The 19,632-nt window shown below is 45.6% G+C and overlaps 7 protein-coding genes across 7 annotated transcripts in view; 3 read left to right on the plus strand and 4 right to left on the minus strand.

Moving 5' to 3' along the window:
- The window catches only part of PADG_12000 (uncharacterized protein), a gene marked incomplete at both ends in the record, with an annotated part of 2,401 nt that extends 1,603 nt beyond the window's left edge, over nt 1-798 (minus strand). Inside the window, one exon of the mRNA XM_010763289.1 lies at nt 3-798. Within this exon, the coding sequence (XP_010761591.1) occupies nt 3-798 (796 nt within the window). The remainder of the gene's footprint in view (nt 1-2) is intronic.
- A 1,776-nt stretch (nt 799-2,574) lies between these two features.
- Nucleotides 2,575-2,913, plus strand: PADG_05887 (uncharacterized protein; the record flags this gene model as incomplete). Its single annotated transcript, XM_010762950.1, has 1 exon — nt 2,575-2,913. One exon carries the CDS (start codon nt 2,575-2,577, stop codon nt 2,911-2,913), a length of 339 nt encoding a protein of 112 aa, XP_010761252.1.
- A 1,506-nt stretch (nt 2,914-4,419) lies between these two features.
- PADG_05888 (aspartate kinase) lies at nt 4,420-6,435 on the minus strand (the record flags this gene model as incomplete). Its single annotated transcript, XM_010763155.1, has 4 exons — nt 4,420-4,517; nt 4,683-5,947; nt 6,055-6,135; nt 6,284-6,435. 4 exons carry the CDS (start codon nt 6,433-6,435, stop codon nt 4,420-4,422), a joined length of 1,596 nt encoding a protein of 531 aa, XP_010761457.1.
- Nucleotides 6,436-8,003: 1,568 nt separating this feature from the next.
- On the plus strand, nt 8,004-9,928 carry PADG_05889 (uncharacterized protein; the record flags this gene model as incomplete). Its single annotated transcript, XM_010762951.1, has 6 exons — nt 8,004-8,621; nt 8,689-9,156; nt 9,230-9,261; nt 9,325-9,476; nt 9,541-9,745; nt 9,817-9,928. The coding sequence occupies 6 exons, from the start codon at nt 8,004-8,006 to the stop codon at nt 9,926-9,928; spliced, it is 1,587 nt and encodes a 528-aa protein (XP_010761253.1).
- Nucleotides 9,929-10,262: 334 nt separating this feature from the next.
- Nucleotides 10,263-11,025, plus strand: PADG_05890 (nucleoside-triphosphatase; the record flags this gene model as incomplete). The annotated part of the gene is made up of 3 exons (XM_010763156.1): nt 10,263-10,445; nt 10,543-10,691; nt 10,824-11,025. The coding sequence occupies 3 exons, from the start codon at nt 10,263-10,265 to the stop codon at nt 11,023-11,025; spliced, it is 534 nt and encodes a 177-aa protein (XP_010761458.1).
- Nucleotides 11,026-11,099: 74 nt separating this feature from the next.
- Nucleotides 11,100-12,295, minus strand: PADG_05891 (RdgB/HAM1 family non-canonical purine NTP pyrophosphatase; the record flags this gene model as incomplete). The annotated part of the gene is made up of 6 exons (XM_010763157.1): nt 11,100-11,168; nt 11,285-11,346; nt 11,441-11,477; nt 11,586-11,730; nt 11,886-11,959; nt 12,131-12,295. 6 exons carry the CDS (start codon nt 12,293-12,295, stop codon nt 11,100-11,102), a joined length of 552 nt encoding a protein of 183 aa, XP_010761459.1.
- A 975-nt stretch (nt 12,296-13,270) lies between these two features.
- Nucleotides 13,271-18,402, minus strand: PADG_05892 (uncharacterized protein; the record flags this gene model as incomplete). Its single annotated transcript, XM_010763158.1, has 7 exons — nt 13,271-13,386; nt 13,454-13,668; nt 13,730-13,803; nt 13,862-17,720; nt 17,779-17,968; nt 18,036-18,168; nt 18,268-18,402. The coding sequence occupies 7 exons, from the start codon at nt 18,400-18,402 to the stop codon at nt 13,271-13,273; spliced, it is 4,722 nt and encodes a 1,573-aa protein (XP_010761460.1).
- Between the last annotated feature and the right edge of the window lie 1,230 nt (nt 18,403-19,632).

The raw sequence follows: 19,632 nt of genomic DNA on the forward strand, positions 1-19,632 counted from the left end.
ACGGTAGAAGACAAAGGTGTCTGAGATCCACTTGTAGATCTGGGCAAGAGTAAGACGTCTGTTTGGTGAGCGCAGAATGGCCATTCCAATAAGAATAGCGTAGCTATATGGGGGTTTCGAGCCATCATCCTCAACAAGGGGCATATCTGTAGGATTTGGTACTTCAACAAAAGCCGATTCTTCGCGCTTGGGTTTCTTGGACTGACGTTCCTTCATCGGTGCAGGTTCCATTAATGATCGTCTGGCAGGAGCAGCGGCTGCAGAGGAAGGATTTGGAAAGGAAGGAGTAAAGTTTTCATTGTGTGGGCCACTCATGTGATGATGATGATGATGAACATGCTGTACCTTGGGTGCATTCTGGCGGTCGGTAGGAATACTGGAAAAGGTGGTGAAGAGCGGTTGCTGTGTCATTGGCGGGACACGTTGGGAGTAAGCCTGGCCATTAGAAGGTTTTGTTGGTGAATCCGTGGTAAATGCGACGGGATTGGGTGCAGATATCGGGACAAAGCCCAACTTCTCGCGGTGACCCAAAGCTGACATGCTTGGGCGACGCTGGGTCTTCACAGGAGAGATAGGACATGGTCCGTTGGAAGGGAGATTCAAGGAGAAATTCTTGTTAATCGACGCGTTTCTCATGGGCTGCAGCGGCATGGGAGAAGGTTGTAGACGATTTGGCTTGTTGGAAGAAGTGGATGAAGAGTTGGGAGCCTGAGTCACACTACCGGTGCCAGCCCCGGGTGGAGGATGGCCAGTGTCCTGGTAGATGCGCAAAGGCGATGGATGACGCGTCGAAGCCATCACAAAAATACCGATAGTAGAACCAACAATGACAAAACCACAAACTAGGGGAAGACTGACACGTCAAACGGGCGTGTCTATCACGAGGGAAAGGGCGGGAGGTTGGGAAAGGAAGATGTCAAGGGAGCGGAGATATCGAAGAGTCGGGCAAAACAAGATCTGCAATAGCGGGGATGTGGCTGTGGTGGGAGGAGCTGAGGACGTCGACGACGAACCGCCCACTACAGAACAAAGCATGCAAAAGAGAGGGGTTTTTGAAGGGAAAATAAATCAGGAGGGGAGGGGAGGGGGGGGGAAATGATGGGTGATTGAAGTGGAGGACGAGAGAGCAGAGACGGAGATGGGGGTACTATGATGGAAGAATGTACCCAGGTAGTTTGGACAGGATTCGGGAAGAAAGTGGCTGATGGCTGGGCGGGATGATGTGATTGATGGAAAGGGATGTTTGTTGGATTGGATGGGGACAAAATTGAGGGGAAGAGGGCGCGGATAAGGCGGCAGGGTAGGGCGCCTGAGGCCAAGGGCAGAACTGGCCCAGGTCAGATAAGCGAGGCTGATAACCACCGGAAGTAGTAGTTGTTGACGACACACACACACACACACACTCTCTCTCTCTCTCTCTCTGTCTCTCTCTCTCACTCTCTCTTCACCTGATGCGCGGGCGGGGGACACTTGAGCACTAACTAACTACAGATAGTTGAAGGGGATTTAGGGATTTTCCTCTTTTATACAAAAAAAAAAAAAAAAAAAAAAAGACGCGTAGGAAGATGGAAATGGGGGAGGGAGATGGAGATGGAGAGATGGAGAGATGGAGAGATGGAGAGATGGAGAGATGGAGATGTTGCGGTTGGAGAGGTTTGAGTGGCTCGAGAGGCTAGAGAGGTTCGAGAGAGGGAGAAGAGTCGAGGGGAAGGAGCAGGGTAAAAATACATTGTACAGACAGTACATATCAGGAAATGCAACGGCACAGGCGCCAAGGCAGCTTGCATTGTCGATGACGGGCGGCTCGCCCTTTCAAGGTACTAACTATATAATGTATAATGTATGCTACTTACTGTACTGTATGTTACGGAGAATCCACTCGGCGATGATTAGGTTCGGTGTACAATACGATACGATATGATATATTATCCTGCATTTCCAAAATGACAGAGCTCCACAGTCTACGGTTGAACAGCAACCAGGCAGAGTAACCAGGTGTATATATGCCTAAGGTACCTACCTCATGTGTACGTGCTGTCATTCAGCCAAACTTGCCCGCCCTTGCCCATGCCGAAAACGTTAAGCAGACCAAGCCAGAAACAGAACAGTGCGTGCTGGGAATAGAACGTGGATGTAGAGGATATATCCCTCACTTTTCAATGGTGGGCATATCCCCCAATCATCTCCCCGGAGAGGAATCAACTGGATGGAAGAAGCAAGCAGCAGAAGCAGAAGCAAGGAGAATAATAATAATAATAATAATAATAATAATAGCAGCTCTCTGCATGCGGAACGATTATCCAATCCCCACAAGCAAGCTGATAACGACAAGTTAACATTACAAGTGTATGTATAGATATATATATGGTGTGTGTGTGTGTGTATGTGTGTATGTGTTATGCGTACCGGATGGTATTCGATACCTTGCAGACACAGCCCAATTGCCCGTCCTTCCGTCCTTCTGCCCTGTCGCCGGCCAGAACATGCGAGTCAAGAGTTCACGACGAACTAACTTGACCCAGTCTGCCAACTCACATCGACTAAACTAGCACAACAGGATTTGGCAGGATCCAGATGTTTCGCTCTGCTGATGACGCTGGTGATCCACTTCGACAGTCCCACCGGCTAAGCGGAAAACCTTCTTTGGGGGGACTACGAGCTGGTGAAACTCCTTCCACAGACCAAGATCCCTGCAGCTGGGAGCTCGTAGTTGGTCTCTTGGGCTGGCTGGTCCATGGACCGTGGCACGAGGAAGCGAGTGTGCAACTGCAAGCAAGCAGCCGCCAACTTCTCTGGCGAAATTCCTGGCCAAAATCCCAATCCTTACAGGTGGTGGCATCTCCGCTCCTCGCCAACCATATACTTTTCATGCGGGAAATCCGAAACGCTGGGTGCTGGGTTGGTTGCGACTAATGGGATTTTTATCTTTCTTTCTTCTTTCTTCTTTCTTCTTTCTTTCTTTAAAAAAAAAAAAGGAAAATTGTAGGAACCATTTTATTTCCCCGTTCACTTTGTAAGCTTCCGAGGTAGTCAGTTAGTCGTGCAAGCAGAGATTACTTTAATTAATCATTAAGTATCTTTATATAATAATAAATATTGGCGCAAGTGATGTATGTATGTATGTATGTATGTACACAACAGATGGAGAGAACTAGAAGGGGGGGGAAACCCGCACGACAAGATGCGATCTCCTCCTCTGCTCTCATAGTCCGCCTCCCACGACCCCACTCACTCTCTTTTACTTGCTCAGCAGAAAACACTTAAGCGAGTCTCCGAGCGCCCAGAGCCCGAAAACGGAATCCCACCCTATCCAATTCCTTTCTTCTTCATTCCGAGGATTGGAAAACGAACGATAAAAGCAGAGGAACTGGATGGAGAGGGTATGGAAAAAACCATTTGTTGATCACTCATTGGTGTAGATTTCCACTTCTCCGCCAGTGTGCTGTGGGCGAAATACAAGCGGTGTACGCGACAACCATCGTCCAATAACCCCCCTGCCAAAGCACAGCGGACCTGACATGTGAACTATGTATCTTCAAATCGCATCAGCCGAAATCATCCAGACCAACGAGAAGACACAATACTGGACATGTTGCATCCTCCAATTATTCATCGGCAGTGGGGAAGGCAGAGTGGGCCTCTGGCATATCGAAGAGGTGGATATAATGAGTAATGAGTAGAGATCAGGGAACAAATGACCAATCCCGTCCAAAGAAAAAAGGGAGAAGAAAAAGCAAAAAAAGCTTAAAACCAGAAAAAGAAAATTGGTTGAGATGACTTCGACGATCGATCTGACAGTCTCAAGACGTCTATCTAGAATTAGTGTCGAAGTTCATAGGGTGCTAATTCTGCCCTTGCTCTCTCCGTCCATCTTGTCTTTCTATCTCCTGCCCGCTCTCTGCTAAGTTCATCTCAACAAAACTTTCACGCCGCAATGAATATCTCCATGCGATGCGTGCGCCTGTCATTCCATGCCCCATGATTCCCACTACCGCAGAGAAACACCTTTGGGCGCTTCTTAAACCCTCCATCATCCGGAAAAGGGAAAAAAAAAAAACAAGAAGGTAATCTCTATAAACCATCTGTGGATATTTCATGTCTGTATTTTTAAAATCCGGTTGTTGGAATCGGAACAGACCAAAACTTTTTAATTCTCTACACATAACCCTAGGTAGGGAGGGTATGTATTTGAATCTCACGTTGGAGTGCTTGTTCGTTTCATCATTCTCAGCCAAAGTGCTACAACGCCTTTTGTGTTTTATTATCTTTTCAGTTCGAAGATGTGTCTTGCTTGTTTGTTTATTTTATTTTTATTATTGTGTTTTGTAGTTCTTCCGCATATTCAACTGTTTCATAAAATGTCGTACCAATCAATGGGGCAGAGTCTCGTGGTTGTTAATTGCTGTTGAAGTTGATCAATCAATCAAGGAAAGTGAAGAGGTTTGTATGGAGGATGTTGAGGGCGCGGTCTGCATCTCTCTCTTCGATGACGCACGATATGTTGATTTCGCTAGCACCTGAAATTTTGAAACCAAAGAAGGAATATTAGCACGTTCCTAAAAGGGTGGTTGAAATTCGGAGGTTGTACAGCAAAAAATGGGAAAATGAAAAAAGAAAAAAGAAAAAAGGGGACGGAAAAAATCAACAGGAAAAGCAAAGGAGACGAGAGGAACACTGCATACCCTGTGAAATCATTTCGATGTTGACATTGTGCTCCCCCAGGGTGGAAAACATGCGCCCCGCAATACCAACCATGTTCTTCATATGTCTCCCCACGAGGCTCAGAATGGCCATTTGCGGAATGATGTCCACCGTGCCATACCGGCGGAGGTCCTGGATGGCGCCTCGGAGATCTTCGTCGATTATCTGGTACTCATCCTGCCCGACCCCGTTTAGCAAAGGTAGTTCGGAATGCAGCGCTAACGAAACGTGCACTTCGCTGGTGGATATTAGATCGATGGACAGACGCCACTTATCTAGCACGGAGAAGATACCCGCGAAAAACCCGTGGGAAAGTGACCGCTTGTTCGAGTGCACATTTATAACAAGAATTTTGTGTTTGGTTGTTACTGCAGTTGGTCGCTTGGGGCCCTCCTGACGCTGGGAGAGTGTACTGGAGCTCCGGGTGCGGAAGAGTTTGGGGTTGTGGCCCGGTGTCGTCTCGTCGAGCTCCGCAATCGAGTCTGGGTAAATCACCGTCCCCTTGCCCCGGGGTTTCATAACGTTTTTAATCCGGATGGGGATTCTGGCTCTGATCACCTGCTCCATGGTGAAAGGATGGATGACCTCAGAGCCGTAGAATGTCAATTCAGCAGCTTCTGCCGGAGTGATCGCCGGCAGGAGTCGAGCTGTGGGTACTTTTCGTGGATCAGCAGTGAAAATCCCGTCCACCTCCTTCCAGACCTGAAGCTCGTGGGCACTGACGCCCACCGCCACAAGAGCAGCGCACAGATCTGTGTAGCCTCGGCCAACTTTTTCCAGCAAACCTCCCGGCACCGGCCCGAAATAGCCCGTGATCACCGGGACTTTTCTCCCACATGCTTTTATATTTTCACCTAGAGCGGCCGCAAGACGGTCGTAGAACGCTTGATCGAGCGATTGGACGTTTATCGCAAAATCGACTATGTCTGATAGATCGATGTATTCAGAATCAACACCGTGATCATGGAGCAGGGCGGTCATCATGCGACAGCTGAGCTTCTCGCCGGTGCTAATCACCTTGTCCACGCATCTGATAGATATTTCCCCTAGTGTTTGGGCAGCTTCGAGGATTTTGAGTATGTGGCTGCATTCTTCTTCGATCTCCTGGATCAGCTGGTTCTTGAGTTCGGTATTTTGAAGGAGGTCACTAGCGACCTGGATGTGTTCATCACGGACGGCATGGACCAGGGACACATATTGGGTGGACTTTGCATTTTTCCCCGCTTCTCTAGCTGCGCGAAGTAGTCTATAGTATAACAGAGATATTTGTTAGTACACTAGGTGATTGTGAATCAAGTGGGATAGCCAAAGCTGTTATGTCGTGGGGTATATTGATAGGGGGATGTGACTCACCGATTCGTGGTTCCCTCCGCTTTGGAAGAACTGCTCCACGCAGAGCAGACGACCGCAACGCGATGTGTGAGGGTACTAGGACTATAGACATGGGAAGGAAAAAGGCAAGTTACTTGAAATCCAATTGCCAAAATTATCACAGAGAGAGAGAGAGAGAGAGAGAGAGAGAGAGAGAGTGTGTGTGTGTGTGTGTGTGTGTGTGTGTGGGTGTGTTTGGGTGGTAACATACTAGATCACACGGTTCACAATTTCCACGGCAAACTTCCCCACGCTTGTTCCGCCAAATTTCTGCACCACCCATTCTGTGGGATAGGTGGTTATCCCATTGGGGAGAGGGACATTGTCGTTTCCATTTGCAATCAACTGAGAGTGCAGACTCATTTTGCGCTGAACCGGAGCTGAAGCCCGGGGTTCAAAGGCCTAAGCCCTGAGTTCAGGTAGTGGCGTCAAAACACAAGTGTAGCTGAGATTGAACAATGATGCGAAAAGGGATTGAGAGTGCGAATTGAAGAGTAAGTTGTAGAGGAAACGAGGGGGCGAAGCGAGGGAATTATATCTGCATGAACGTTTTCAAGGATTTTCCCCCTTCCTTCGTGATAAGTGAGTAAGGCAAATTTAAAAAGTGTATATAACCATATCGGATAAAAAGTTAACAAGGAAGATCGCTCCCCTTTAGCGGTTTTGCGCCGGAATTACACTTCTTCACTGCAGCGAATCACGCAATATGGGCTGAAGCAAAACACGTTTTCCCTTTCCGCTTTCTTTTTCTTCTCGGTTGGCTGTGGCTTGTTGTGGTGTGAGATAGGATGTTTTCCCTTTGGAAGATAGGAATTCAAAACACACAGGGCGTGGTATATATATATATAAATTAAAATAAAGTATCCTGGCTGAGCATGAAGAGAATAATAATAGTCAATAGTTCAGCTAATATTCAGATTCTTCTGCGATATAACTTAGCGGACGGAAACCCAGAGAAATTTTCCGCAGATAAATTTCTTTTCTTTTCCCTTTTTTTTTTTTTTTTTTTTTTTTTTTTTCTTCTCTTTTTGCCTGCGCCGACCACATTAACTAGCGGGAGGTTGTTTGCTCTGTTTGTTTCGCGGGGTTAATTCGGCAAAAGCTAAACCGGCGCTCCGGAGTACGGAGTAAGAGTTGGTTAACTGTAGATCTCAACGAGGTCACCGAAATCACTATATTTGAACAAACCAGATTTTAACCTAAAATATCTATATAAATTAAAATCAAATGACACTATTTTGTTCTTATATGCTCAAGTGTATTGTACTTGTTGCACACATGTTCTAATAAACTGTTCAACAAAGCATGAAGTAGCGGGCCCAGGAATAGTTTCTTCCTTAAATTCAAAGACTAGATTTTGTATCCTTTTACTTATTTTTCTCATTTTCAGCAATATATCCTGATACTACTCTTCTATAATAGTAATGTGAATCAACTTGTACTTATAAATATCTAAATCACACAACTCACATCTGTCAGAATTTATAGTTTTTGAGTCTTTTCATACAAGATGTAAAATAACCATGTCCAAGCTTAAATTGTAATAGTTATATCCATAGCTGGTGGTTAGATCCTACCAGTTATTTAGTTAGTAATTGGTTATCAAACTAATTAACTACAGAAGTACAAGTCATGTGTGTTGTTGGCTTTGGTCCCGGGTCAAAACTATATGATACTTAATCCACATTTTTGTGCATTGGCAACTTAATGAAAAGACACTTTCACCAGAAAATAGCTTGTGTCTATCTTGATTCAACTGACTCTCAACTACAATCACATCTATAGTCAACAGGTGTTTGCTTGTGCCCCACCTGAGTTAACTACTCTCTATAATTAAAATACTTATTTTCTTTTATATTTTTCACTGACCTATAACTAAACATCTGAAAGGAATCCGATATCTAATTTGTCCTTTCCATTAGAAAGGGATGATGGACAATGGTAGCATGGAATCCGATGTCTTACCATGTCCACTCTGTGCTTTCTCAGACTCAGATCCCTATTTCTTAACTCAACATGTGGAGCTTTGCCATCCGGAAAACGAACTTTCTAGTTTAATTGCGACTGAGGAACCATCCTCCATTGTCTCATCAAATCTGAACCATATCGCGGAGAAACCCGGTGATTCCCCTATGCTAGCTACCGGATCTCTCCCCATCAATGATGAGGATTATTTCCTCGATGGCTACGTTGACTGCCCGCAAGGTTGTGGGGAGATTATCTCCGCTGCTGAGCTCTCAAGCCACCTAGACCTCCATCTTGGGGAGGGCATGGTGTTTGAGGAAGCCATTGTTGTTCCCAAAGCCGAGCCTCCCCCGGAAAGGGATGAAGCGGAGGACAACAGTGTTACTGCAAATCATGTATACGATGATATCGAGAGTTACTTCTCCACAAAACTGCCCAAGGCTCTTCGCAACAGAGATGACGTTCTCCAGCCGAAGCACTCTCGCAGAGATTCAAAGGCAGATTCGGGATCTTCGCATAGGAGGATGCACAAATCAAGACGAAAACATCGTCGCAGTAGTGGAAGCTTCCCGCATCGACTTGTGGTAACATTTCTCTCTCTTGTCGCGCAACGAATGAAAAGCGTTATCTTGCTGATTATCTCTCCGTTAGGGATTGGAATTAGGACCGTACGCTCATGAAAAGCAAATGCCATCGTGGCTTCGCAGAATGCTGGAAGCAGGTGCAAAAGTTACAATTTCCAATAGAATTGAACCAAATGGCACACTGCGAAAAGTCGAATCTGTGGCAAACGAGACTTCGTATCTTATCCCCGTACTTTCCCAGCTCTGCCAATTAGATGAAACCGTTGAACGGGCCTTTCTCTGCAACCCCGCCGTCCGGCATATATTCAAGATGCCGAAAGAAGGAGGTTTCTGTGGATATAGAAATATCCAAATGCTTATTTCTTATATCCAGGATAGCCGAGCAGATGGTCACGAACAATTTCCTGGGAAACTTCCCACGATACTGCGGCTACAAGATTTGATTGAACAGGCCTGGGATCTAGGATTTAACAGTTCAGCGAGAATAGAAACTGGGGGCATTAAAGGGACGAGAAAATATATTGGCACTTCTGAGGTAAATACACCTATATCCAAAGTAATTGAGTAGCGGATTTCCTTATGTATGAACTGTACTAAAGCATAAATAGGCCCAAGCCCTTTTCCTCAGCTTAGGTATCGTGTATGTATCCTGAATCCCCTGATGTCATACTATCGAGAAAATCAATCTAACCCCCCTGGCCAGATGCACGGCTGGCGCTTTCAGTCCTACCAAAGATACTTCTGCCCACGATGCACTGCTTGGTGATACAATGGAATATTTCCTCCAGGGAACCTCCGGAAGCACCGAAAAGGTAATTCAGACCGAACTGCCTCCTATCTATTTCCAGCACGAAGGTATGTAGAAAGCATCACCATCTATTTATGATTAGACTTGACCATCCATATTCATCTGAATCAGGTCACTCTCTGACAGTCGTCGGATTCGAAACCCACAAAAATGGAAGCACGAACCTCCTAGTCTTTGATCCGATGTTCAAAACATCACCCGCGATCGAACGATTAATTGATACTCGAGTCAAATCCCAGGATCCAGGTCGTCTTTTAAAGGCGTACCGTCGAGGCTTCGGATACTTGCAGAAGTACAAGGAGTTTGAAATCCTCAAGTATGTTGTTGATTCAGCTGCAAACCCACCATTCTGTTCCACGCTCTGTGCGGAATTTCTAACGAAGTTAGATTGTCCCCGCCAACGCGAAGGGAAAATCGCCCAGTCAGTGTGCTGCTTCATCCAGATGTTAGACTGGGCCATAGATATATGTTCGACACGCTGGCTGCACCTATAATATGACAGTAGTCTCCATATTTGATAATCCAGAGGATATGAAATCTTCTGTCTCCAATGTTTTATTTTATATTGTCTAATCTGAGGCTCGGTTCATGCTCTCCTTCAAGAGACGCCGTATCAACACCGTAATATATCCTGGTGATCAAAACCACGTGATCCCACCGTATCAATAAATTTCGCTGATGTATTTTATATAATTTTTTTTCCAGTCGCAAGTTATTCAACTGTTCAAATATTCCCCTCTTTCCCCCACTCCTCTTCTTACTCTTTCTCCTTAACTAACTACATATACTTTCGGTTAGAAAATATAACATCCTGCCAACTGCAGCAAGAAGAGATGAGAGCCCTCCCCAATGTTATCATCACTGGCACACCAGGCGTAGGCAAAACGGTACATTGCGAACAACTAGCGCAGAGCACCGGCTTGCGACACTTCTCCATCAATCAAGTCGTGAAAGATCGCGAGTGCCATGAGGGATATGATGATGAGTTGAAGTGCTATATTGTGGATGAGGATAAGGTACGTAGTAACTGTTTTATTTTTTTCTGCTGCTTTTTACTCCATGATACTGGGTTATGGTGGGTTTGGCCTTCGTTGATGAGTGTTGTGTGTAAAGCTACTTGATACGATAGAAGACGATGTGCTCAAGGGAGGGTGCCTAATTGACTGGCATGCCTGTGACATATTTCCCAAGTCCTGGATTGATCTTGTTGTGGTGATTCGGTGCCCTTCTACATCTACATTGTACGATCGGCTAGCTGCCAGGTAATTTAAACAACCCCTTGCCCTGTGAGCTTTTTTTGCCCCGTGGGGATGTGGGTGCGTGCTGGGAAGGTCACGGAATCGTTCATAACGGATCAAAATACTGATCAAATCGCCTGCCATTTATTTCTATAGAGGCTATCCGGAACGCAAATTGCAGGAAAACATCGATGCGGAAATTTTCGAAGTCCTCCTTGATGAAGCGAGGCAGTCATACGACGAGGAAATCGTTGTGGAATTGACAAGTCAGGAAGATGTGGATATCGAAAGCAATTGCGCCCGCATCGAGGCTTGGATAGAAGCCTGGAAGAAGTCACAAGCTGAAACTTCAGATTGAGCCGTCCACTACACCCCATTTACCGTTCCCACGCATCCCTAGAACTTTTTTCTATGGCAGCCGTGGGATAATTGTCAGGGTTGTGTTGCTACGAGCCATTGCTTCAGCTTCGCAAGCGCTTTGGATCGGTGGGAAATCAAATTCTATGGGGATTGATAGCATCTCAGCGGCAATGGTCTTGTAAACTTCTCGACTACCTGCTGGAAGGGAGTCTACAGTGTCGTGATTGACGGGTGTGCGGTGGGAGGGCTCTACATACTTTTTCATGCTTGTCCATCTCCGCAAACGTCTTTCCCTGATACTCGAACACGGGATCCCAACCTATGCCGCCCACCCCAAAACATCAGATTTGACATCATCCTGTTCGGTTTTTACATCCTGGACAGGAAGGGAGGGGAATTATAGGGAATTATACCAAAATTTGTTGGACCTCTTGCGGGAACAAGTCGACCCTATTATGAGGGAAAGCCAAGCGTTAGAAATGAGATTGCCATCCTGAACACTGACGCTGGCCGTGTTCGAAGTGGCGTGAGTGGGCAACAAGGTAACTAATGCATTACCTCTGTCCTCCCTTGAAAGAGCATAGGTTCCTTTCCCGGCCCGCTAGAGAAGGCAAATGTGCACACAGCTACGACGGATTTGTCCTGGTATGGATCCAGCAGTTTGTTAAGCCCGTCGTGGCCCAGAGCTTCTAGAAACCATTTGCTAGACTTGGATGTTAATTTCAATCTTTTCGGCCAGTTCATACTTTCGGCTCAACCATTCGTAGCAGATAGAGTAATATATATGGAGTAACAAAGGATATGACCTGGTGGACACTAATGATTCTGAGGATGCCGGAAACAAATAATAAAACTTACATATATGGTCCTGGTAACCCATTTAATGCATTAAACTCCAGAGCTGTGTCCTCGGTCAATACTGGCCCTCGTATCTGTTCAGTCACAAATTAGCCAGATCATCTTCCACAATCCCAATCCAAAACCTAATATCTACTTAAAGCCAATATGTAGTAGACTACATTCTTCTATACATCATAATTTGGTTCTAGATATATATTCACCGGGATCAGAAAAAGGGAAAGCTGAGAGATTCTTGGACCTACGATTTTGGCCGCCCGCCGACATTTCTCCTTTGCAATGTCTTCGATGGATCCCTGAATCTCAGGCACATCGATAGTCCGATGCTGCACTTCGATGTCATCCCCCAAAATCGCCTGAACTTCAGCTAACTTATTTTTATTGCCTGTGATGAAGTTTAGGGTTTTCATGGTGGGTTGTCAACAGGCAGTCGATAGGCGGGGTACTACAGGCTCAGAGCAGCTCTCCTGCTTTTAATTTGCTTTTCAATTCTCCAGTCAAAAAGATAAAGAGACTGGAGGGAAAAAAACAAAGGGTATGGTGTATTATTGATAAGGATTCTTAAATATAGAGGAGGAAAAAACATGGCTTGTGGATTTATTTTCCAAACCTACCAACCACTCTCTCATATCAGAACATAGCGCCAAGACTCGGATGAAGAGGGATGACAGTCATCAATAAATGAGGATTACGGAGTCTTAAACGGGGATTTGAAACCCTCTTACCAGGACTAAATTCCATTTCAACTATGATACATACATATCCATCTACTATTTGACAGTGACAGAAGAAACCACCACCAGACGAAATATGGAGTATATTTGATAGAAGGAGAAAATTGCGGACCGGAGTCTCGTCGATTATATTTTTGTTACGCCTCCCGAGATTCCCCCCGCCGAAAGAAACCACCTGAAAAAGCTAGTCTTACAATGCATCAAAGAATTTTAGCCGAAGAAGAAGCAGATAGAAAATAATATGAAGGGAACCAGTGCAAAAAGCAAATCTTATAAGGAAGCTGCTGTAGGTTGGTAGGTAGCAGGGTAGGCCAAAATCAATACATCAAATAAGAGACAAAAAGGAAAAAAAGGAGACAAGCTCCCAAATTAAAGAAATTGGGATATAGACAAGTTCTTAAACGACGAAAAAGAAGATATAAAAAAACGGCGATACAGGCGGTTCCAGTTTGGCAAGGAGGTGGGCGTTAACAGGGGGAAGCAAAGCTAACCAATCTAGGCAGTTTTGCGGACGCTCCCCACAAGAGTCTATAGGAGACATAGGGGGCCAACTGAGAGGGGAAGATGAATAGCAGAGTGGCAATAGTAGAGAAACTCCTTTAGTTTAAAAAGGAAAAGCTAATGGCGGGCACGCATGGTAGAGTGAGAGCTTTATGCGGACACATCGATAGCCTCAGACTGTTCCCCCATCTCAAACCTCTCTTGCTGTGCCATGGCTTGCGTGGACACGATCTCCGCGAGTCGTTTCAGACGAGGTGTTTGCAACCCTACAATACTGTTAGTCAAGGTCTATATTACTGGTACCTGTCTGCTGGAGTTATATTTGTCACTCACATGATGGCGTGTAGGTTTCTAGAGCTGTGATTTGACGTGGCTCGGCAATTTCGTAAGGACCGCTATCATCCATGTCAACTGCTGTCAGGAGAAGGACATCGCTCTTTTCAGTAACGCGAGAGGCAACCGCCTTCATGATTTCGCCATTAATGGGCTGTTCGTAATCGGCAACCAGATACTGGTTGAGGAGTTTCTGTATTTGGTTGGGGGAGAGCCTAAATGGAATTAAATTAGAAGCTAAGGTCTGATGAACTCTGGTGGAGGATGATTGCTCACATCCAGCAGATATCCTGGATAATCTCGATATCGTTGAGAGTAGCTTTCTTAAGTTGAAGTAATTTCGTAGCTTGCTAAAGAGATATCAGTAAGTGAGCAGCATTTGCTAGAGATGCGAAAATGTTAACTTACCATGAGGTGCTCAAGTTGCAGGGTACCTTCCGGCATATCATGGCTCTTACACCATTCCTCAATCCTAGTGATATTGTAATTGATTTGCAGGCCACGCTTCCATGACAAGAAATTTCTTCTCATCAGCAGATCGTTGAATGCAGTGACACCGACAAGACGAAGAAGCTCATTGACGGTTTGCAGAATGATAGTGTCCTCGAGATAATACCCTTTCATCGCCTTATAGACACTGTTGAGAAGGCTCAAGAGATTGTCCATGCTGTAAGCCGGGGGGTTAGATGGGAGGAGTTTTCCAAGGAAGCGGTTAGTTTCGTTAGTCACAAACCCTGGAAGTGACTGAGACTCGATGATAGCTGGGACAACCATCTTGAAAAGCTTTTGTTTCAAGACTTTCATCCAAGTGTGATAGATGTTAAATTCCAAGCTTTCTAGATCATGCTTCACGATTTCCAAAAGACGATCGTACTCGTAGTTGTCCGTTTTCTGCGCCTCGTACCAATCCTCGGCCAGGAAGACGAACGATAGCATCTCGTGCACGTTGGAAAGCCAGAACGCACCAGGGTTAATTGCATCTTCACCTTCATGTTGCATAACATCTTGTTGAATGGATTGCATCACGTTAGCAAGGAACCTTTCGGATTCCTTCACAAAGCCGTTATTCCACATCTCAGATGTCACAAGGTTTATAAGGTATGATGGGAAAAGGACCTCTTTCTCTGTTGGTGGTGGCGTAGAACCTGGAAGAGGAATTTTCAAGTTCCGGATCAGACCAATCGTAACTTCGTCGTTAAGTGCGTCTTCTTCAGACAACAGCCTCTCCAGTTCCATTTCGATAGAATCAACCCCTGGAGCAAAAGTGGAGCCGGACAGATTCGAGCGTGCACGGCTTCCACTTGGCACGGCCATCGATACCGGTCGTGGATTATAGGCACCACTTAAGCGATCGCTGTCGATCCTTTCAGCCCCAGCACTGCGTCTCTTCGGTTTAGGTTTCTTTGACGAAACAAGGTTGATCAGTCCACTAACAAGAGGCTGAGAGCCAGTTCCGTTTTGAAGGTCGCCATTAACCCCATTGACAGGGACGGATCTCTTAGCAAGCTCTAATTCATCCTGGAGTTCAGATATTTGCTGGCGGAGGGAGTCCTTATCGAGTTCGTGATCCTCATTGGCTTGTCTCAATTTCTCGAGCTCGGCAATCGCCGATTTGAGAGATTCACGCGCCGCCTTTTCTTCTTCCTGGAGTCGCTTCACGGTTGCCAATGCCTCCGAATGATTTTGTTGCAATTTAGCCATTTCCTCTTCCAATGCAGTCAACTGTGCAGCTGAAATACCCGCTTGGTTCGCCTCGGCTTGCAATTCGCGGGTTCGAGCTTCCAGTGCGTTGTGTCGGCTTCTCCAGGACTTGACTTGACTCTCGTAGTTCTCGAGCTGTGTTGTAAGAACTTTGTTCTCGCGCTTGAGTGTTCCCAGGGATTGAGTGAGTTCCACGACCTTGTTTTCCAATTTATAGGAAATCTGTTTAAGATCCCTTGCTTCCTCACGTAGCTTCTTGTATTGACTCCGCGCCTTTCTACCTCTGTAAAGATTCTGAATAATGATAATTTTCCTGCGGTATTGCCTCCATGCACGAATCGAACGCCAGGACCGGAATGCACGTTGGATAGTTTTGGCTGCATTTCCAAGGATGGTATCCATAATATTATGTCGACAAAGGTAACCTTTGGCGATAGACTCGAAAAGAATAACATTTTTCCGTATACTGACATATTTCTTCCGCTCCTTTTGGCCACGCCACACTCTTTGAATAGTTGTAGCAGCTTTGATACGACGAATTTCCTCTGCATGTTGCCGTGCCAAAAACCCCCTGATGACGCTTTGTGTGGTAAGGATAGACTCCCGAGCCCCGAGGTATCTGCGACGATAGTACTTGCACTTGAGGTTTTTCTGGATCATGGTCGCACACTCGTTCAATCGTGACGTGCGGAGATTCTCAAGAAAGGCAAGCATTCCAGCTCGGAAAAAGATTTTCGTCAACCCAAGCTGATACTTATCCTGCTGCTGATGACCGACGTCGCCAAGGGCTTTTCGTAAAATGGCGTGGGCCATATCGCGTATCTCCGAAGTCCACTGTGATGAATGGCAGAGCATATAGTACCGCAGAGCAAACTCTTCGTATGTCCATCGTGTAGGATAGCCTGCGCAGCTTATCCTAACAGTCTCCAAGACACCACAGGCTCTCAGCTGGCTAAGAACCATGGGTCCTTCAAATTTCCACGCTTCCTTGCCTTCATTAGGTTTAATACACCGAATGTAATGAACATCTGTCGAGTTTATGGTGTTCATAAGCTCTATCAACGAGGACTTGAAAATGCCACCAAGAGTGGGTTTGCGGTTGACTGCAACACCGATCTTCCGACCTGGCGCCGCAACTTGGCGAGAGGACACGGCCGCCGAGTCCTTTTCGCGAACGGCAGAGGCAGCTTCGAGCACAGCCTTCACAAAGCCGTTGGAAGACTTACGGAGAATTTCCATGTGCTCATCAGGAACAGTGTCCCTGTTCTTCTCAATAAACCCATCAGATTCATACGTAACGTCAACGGCATAATGGCACACGGTGAAAGCAGATTTTCCAAATCGAGGCTTCTTGTAAAACTTTTGTTTATTTGCACCAAAGTGATGATGCAGTTTTGTCACGAATTGTTCATCAGAGCCCATTGGTAATCGAGATTCTTCATCCAGGAGTGACAAAACTCCAAGTTTTCCCTCAATTAGATCGATGCAGGGTTGATTATCTGAGAAATCAATAAATTTCCAATCAATTTGTTCTCTGACATACTCTTCCTGTTCAAGTTTGAACACATGCTGATTAAATTCTTGCTGTAGCTTCTCGTTCGCATAATTGATACAAAATTGCTCGAAAGAGTTTTTGGCGAAATGTTCGAAACCGTAAATATCCAGAACTCCGATAAAGGATTTAACTCTATTTAAGACATCTTCTGTTGCCAACCCGCGGTTTATGGTTTCGACTAGCCAGTCGAATAAGCTTGAGTATATGAATTTCGAAACTGAGTCCCGAACGACTATAGCCTGCTGCTGGGTAAGATTCGATGTTATTTTCTCGCCGCGCGTGATGAGTTGTTTTTTTACAATCCATTTGGCGAACTCGCTTGCCTGAATTCCTAACATCTCACACGCCCGCACAAGGGACGGTTCAGTGGAAGAAAGGGAAGATTCAGTACGAGTAGCAACAATCTTGACATTTCCCAGGTGCAGAAGCGCGGCCAGAACCCGGAATATATCAGCCTGGGTCTCCTCCGTCACGCCAATTGTCGTGAGCGATTTCCTCGTCGCATCGAGTTCGGTTTTATCGTCAACTCCATCGATCACAGGAGCTCCTCCTTGGTTCAGATATTCGAATTCCTCGATAGGCAAGAGGCCCAACTCCTGTCGTTCCGACTCAGAAGCTCCGGCAACAAGCTGGTAGAAAATATGATAATTTCTCTCTTTCAGAGGCTGAAAAACAAGTCTTGAGCGCTCGAGGAGATATGTTCTTATTTTCGCTCCGATAATATTTGTCTTCTCGTCAAACATAATCTCAATATATTTACCAAATCGTGAAGAATTATCGTTACGAGTGGTCTTCGCATTTCCAAAAGCTTCCATAACCGGATTTGTCGCCAAAATCTGTTCTTCCGTCTCGCTAATTGAATCCACCCTCCCAGCATTGTACGATCCCGATTGATTGGGGGTTCCTCTCGTGGCAAAGTATCTCATGATATATTTCGCGCTCACAGTTTTTCCTGCTCCAGATTCTCCAGAGACAACGATTGTTTGGTTTTGGGAGTCTCTCAACATATCCCTATGATTTTATACGTTAGAAAATGAGAACGTTAAGAACCGACGGAAAGTCTGCTTACGAAAATGCTTCTTCAGCAATAGCGAAAAGATGGGGAGCTTGTGTAGCCCTTTGTTTTCCTGCGTATATCTGAACCATCTGCGGAACATAGAGAGAATCAACACGAGCGAACGGATTTGTTGCAATAAGCACGATGCCACTGTATGTGTAGATTTCCTTCTGGTAGTACCGGAGCTTAATAGCTTGCAGAACTATAGGAGTAGTCTATTAGAGGAAGAGCAATCTTCCCAACACGGATATATCGTGGCAGGGACGTACCAGCCGGTTCGTTTAAATGGGACAGGTTAGTGAGGTCTTCGCTTGCCTCCAGCATCGACGGATTCATAAGGGGTGGAAGCGATCCATTGTTGTCCAGTTGTAATTCTGCCTCCGTAGTCTCGACCGTCTTGGTCTGTTTTTGGGGGAAGGTTATAGATGTCAGCTGTATCCCTACACCACAGGGGGGAAATACATTCAGAAGCCCATTGGAAACAAGGAGTGGAATGCTAACCTCTCCATTATCCAAGGAAAAGACCAGAGTCACTTTGTCTCCATCCACTAACTTCTCCACGACCTCAGAGCCCACCCATCCCTCTGTCGGGTCAGGTTGCCACGCCCGGGTTCCAACGTCAAAAATGTGCACCATATTTGCAACTTCAACACGAAAAGTGATCGTTAAAACACGTCAAAAGTATATTTGTACCGGGACAGCTGAACTTGCTGAGAGTCGAGACGTCCACGGCTACGGATAATTAGGATTGGACAATCTGAGGTTCCTGCATTGACAGACCAAAACATCAAGAAAGTAAAAGAAAATAAACGAAAAGGATTCACCCGTGCGAAGGGAGGAAGAAGGGCTAGCAGACGCTGTACAGTGCACAGCAATCAAGTTGCACACCGTTCTGTTGAGGCAGGGCCAAAAAGGGTTGTTTGTTGTGGGAGAAAAAGCTGGAGAATCGAAAAACTACCAGGGCTTCCAGAAGGCAAGAATATTTTGCCAGTGAGGTGGCAGACCAGGTCAGCAATGCCTGGCTAATATGCTAGGCCGTCTAGGCAGTTGAACTTGAGCCCCTGAACAGTGACCTGTCTGTGAGTGGTACCCCAAGCTAGGTCAACTACAGGCTAGAGATGAATAAATGTGGTTCTTTTTAACTGCGGAGAGCATCCATTCCGGTGTAGGTACCGGGCGTAGGTACGAGTAACCTATGGTATGGGCACCACGTGATCGCCCCCCCCTCCAGCCCTGCCAGCCCTGCCTGGGTTGTTTCATCCATTAATTGTGAAGTTAGGTGTTTCAAAAAGATGCTGCTTTTTCTACCTCGTACAGAGGAGTATAACATCAAACAGAGAAGAGAGGTAATTACAGCTATATCTTGTTTACTTTGCAAACCCTCGGTTCCGTGGTTATTTCTTCATCAGAATATTCTAGAAACGTTAGCATAGGAAGTAAGAAAACAGGAACAAGAAAATTCTCTAAACTATAGCTTTTGATTTGGACATAAATATGTCCACGACCCTCTAAACAGAGCACGATGGTAAAGAAGGAGTGTTATGGTCAGTGAGTAATACAAGGTGGTATGGACTGCAGTCAATGTACGCATGCTTCATATCCCTCTCCCGCCCAACCTCTCCTCCGCACTCGATATACCGAAGAACAACAGCGATATAGGAAAAAATATAATCAAAAAGGGCAAATGCATGGGAAAGTGGACATCCGTTTTGTAGGTGTGGAATATTAATTTGGATCTTAACGTGTAGAGGAACAACTCAAACAAAGAAAATTCACATGATCGTATCGAAGTAGCATAAAAGGACTTAGAACGCATGTGGATTAAATGGAAAGTAGAAGGGAAAAAAAAAAAAAAAAGTGAAGGGA

The sequence above is a fragment of the Paracoccidioides brasiliensis genome, assembly GCF_000150735.1.
Source record: "Paracoccidioides brasiliensis Pb18 unplaced genomic scaffold supercont2.7, whole genome shotgun sequence".
In the NCBI taxonomy this organism is placed as follows: domain Eukaryota; kingdom Fungi; phylum Ascomycota; class Eurotiomycetes; order Onygenales; family Ajellomycetaceae; genus Paracoccidioides; species Paracoccidioides brasiliensis.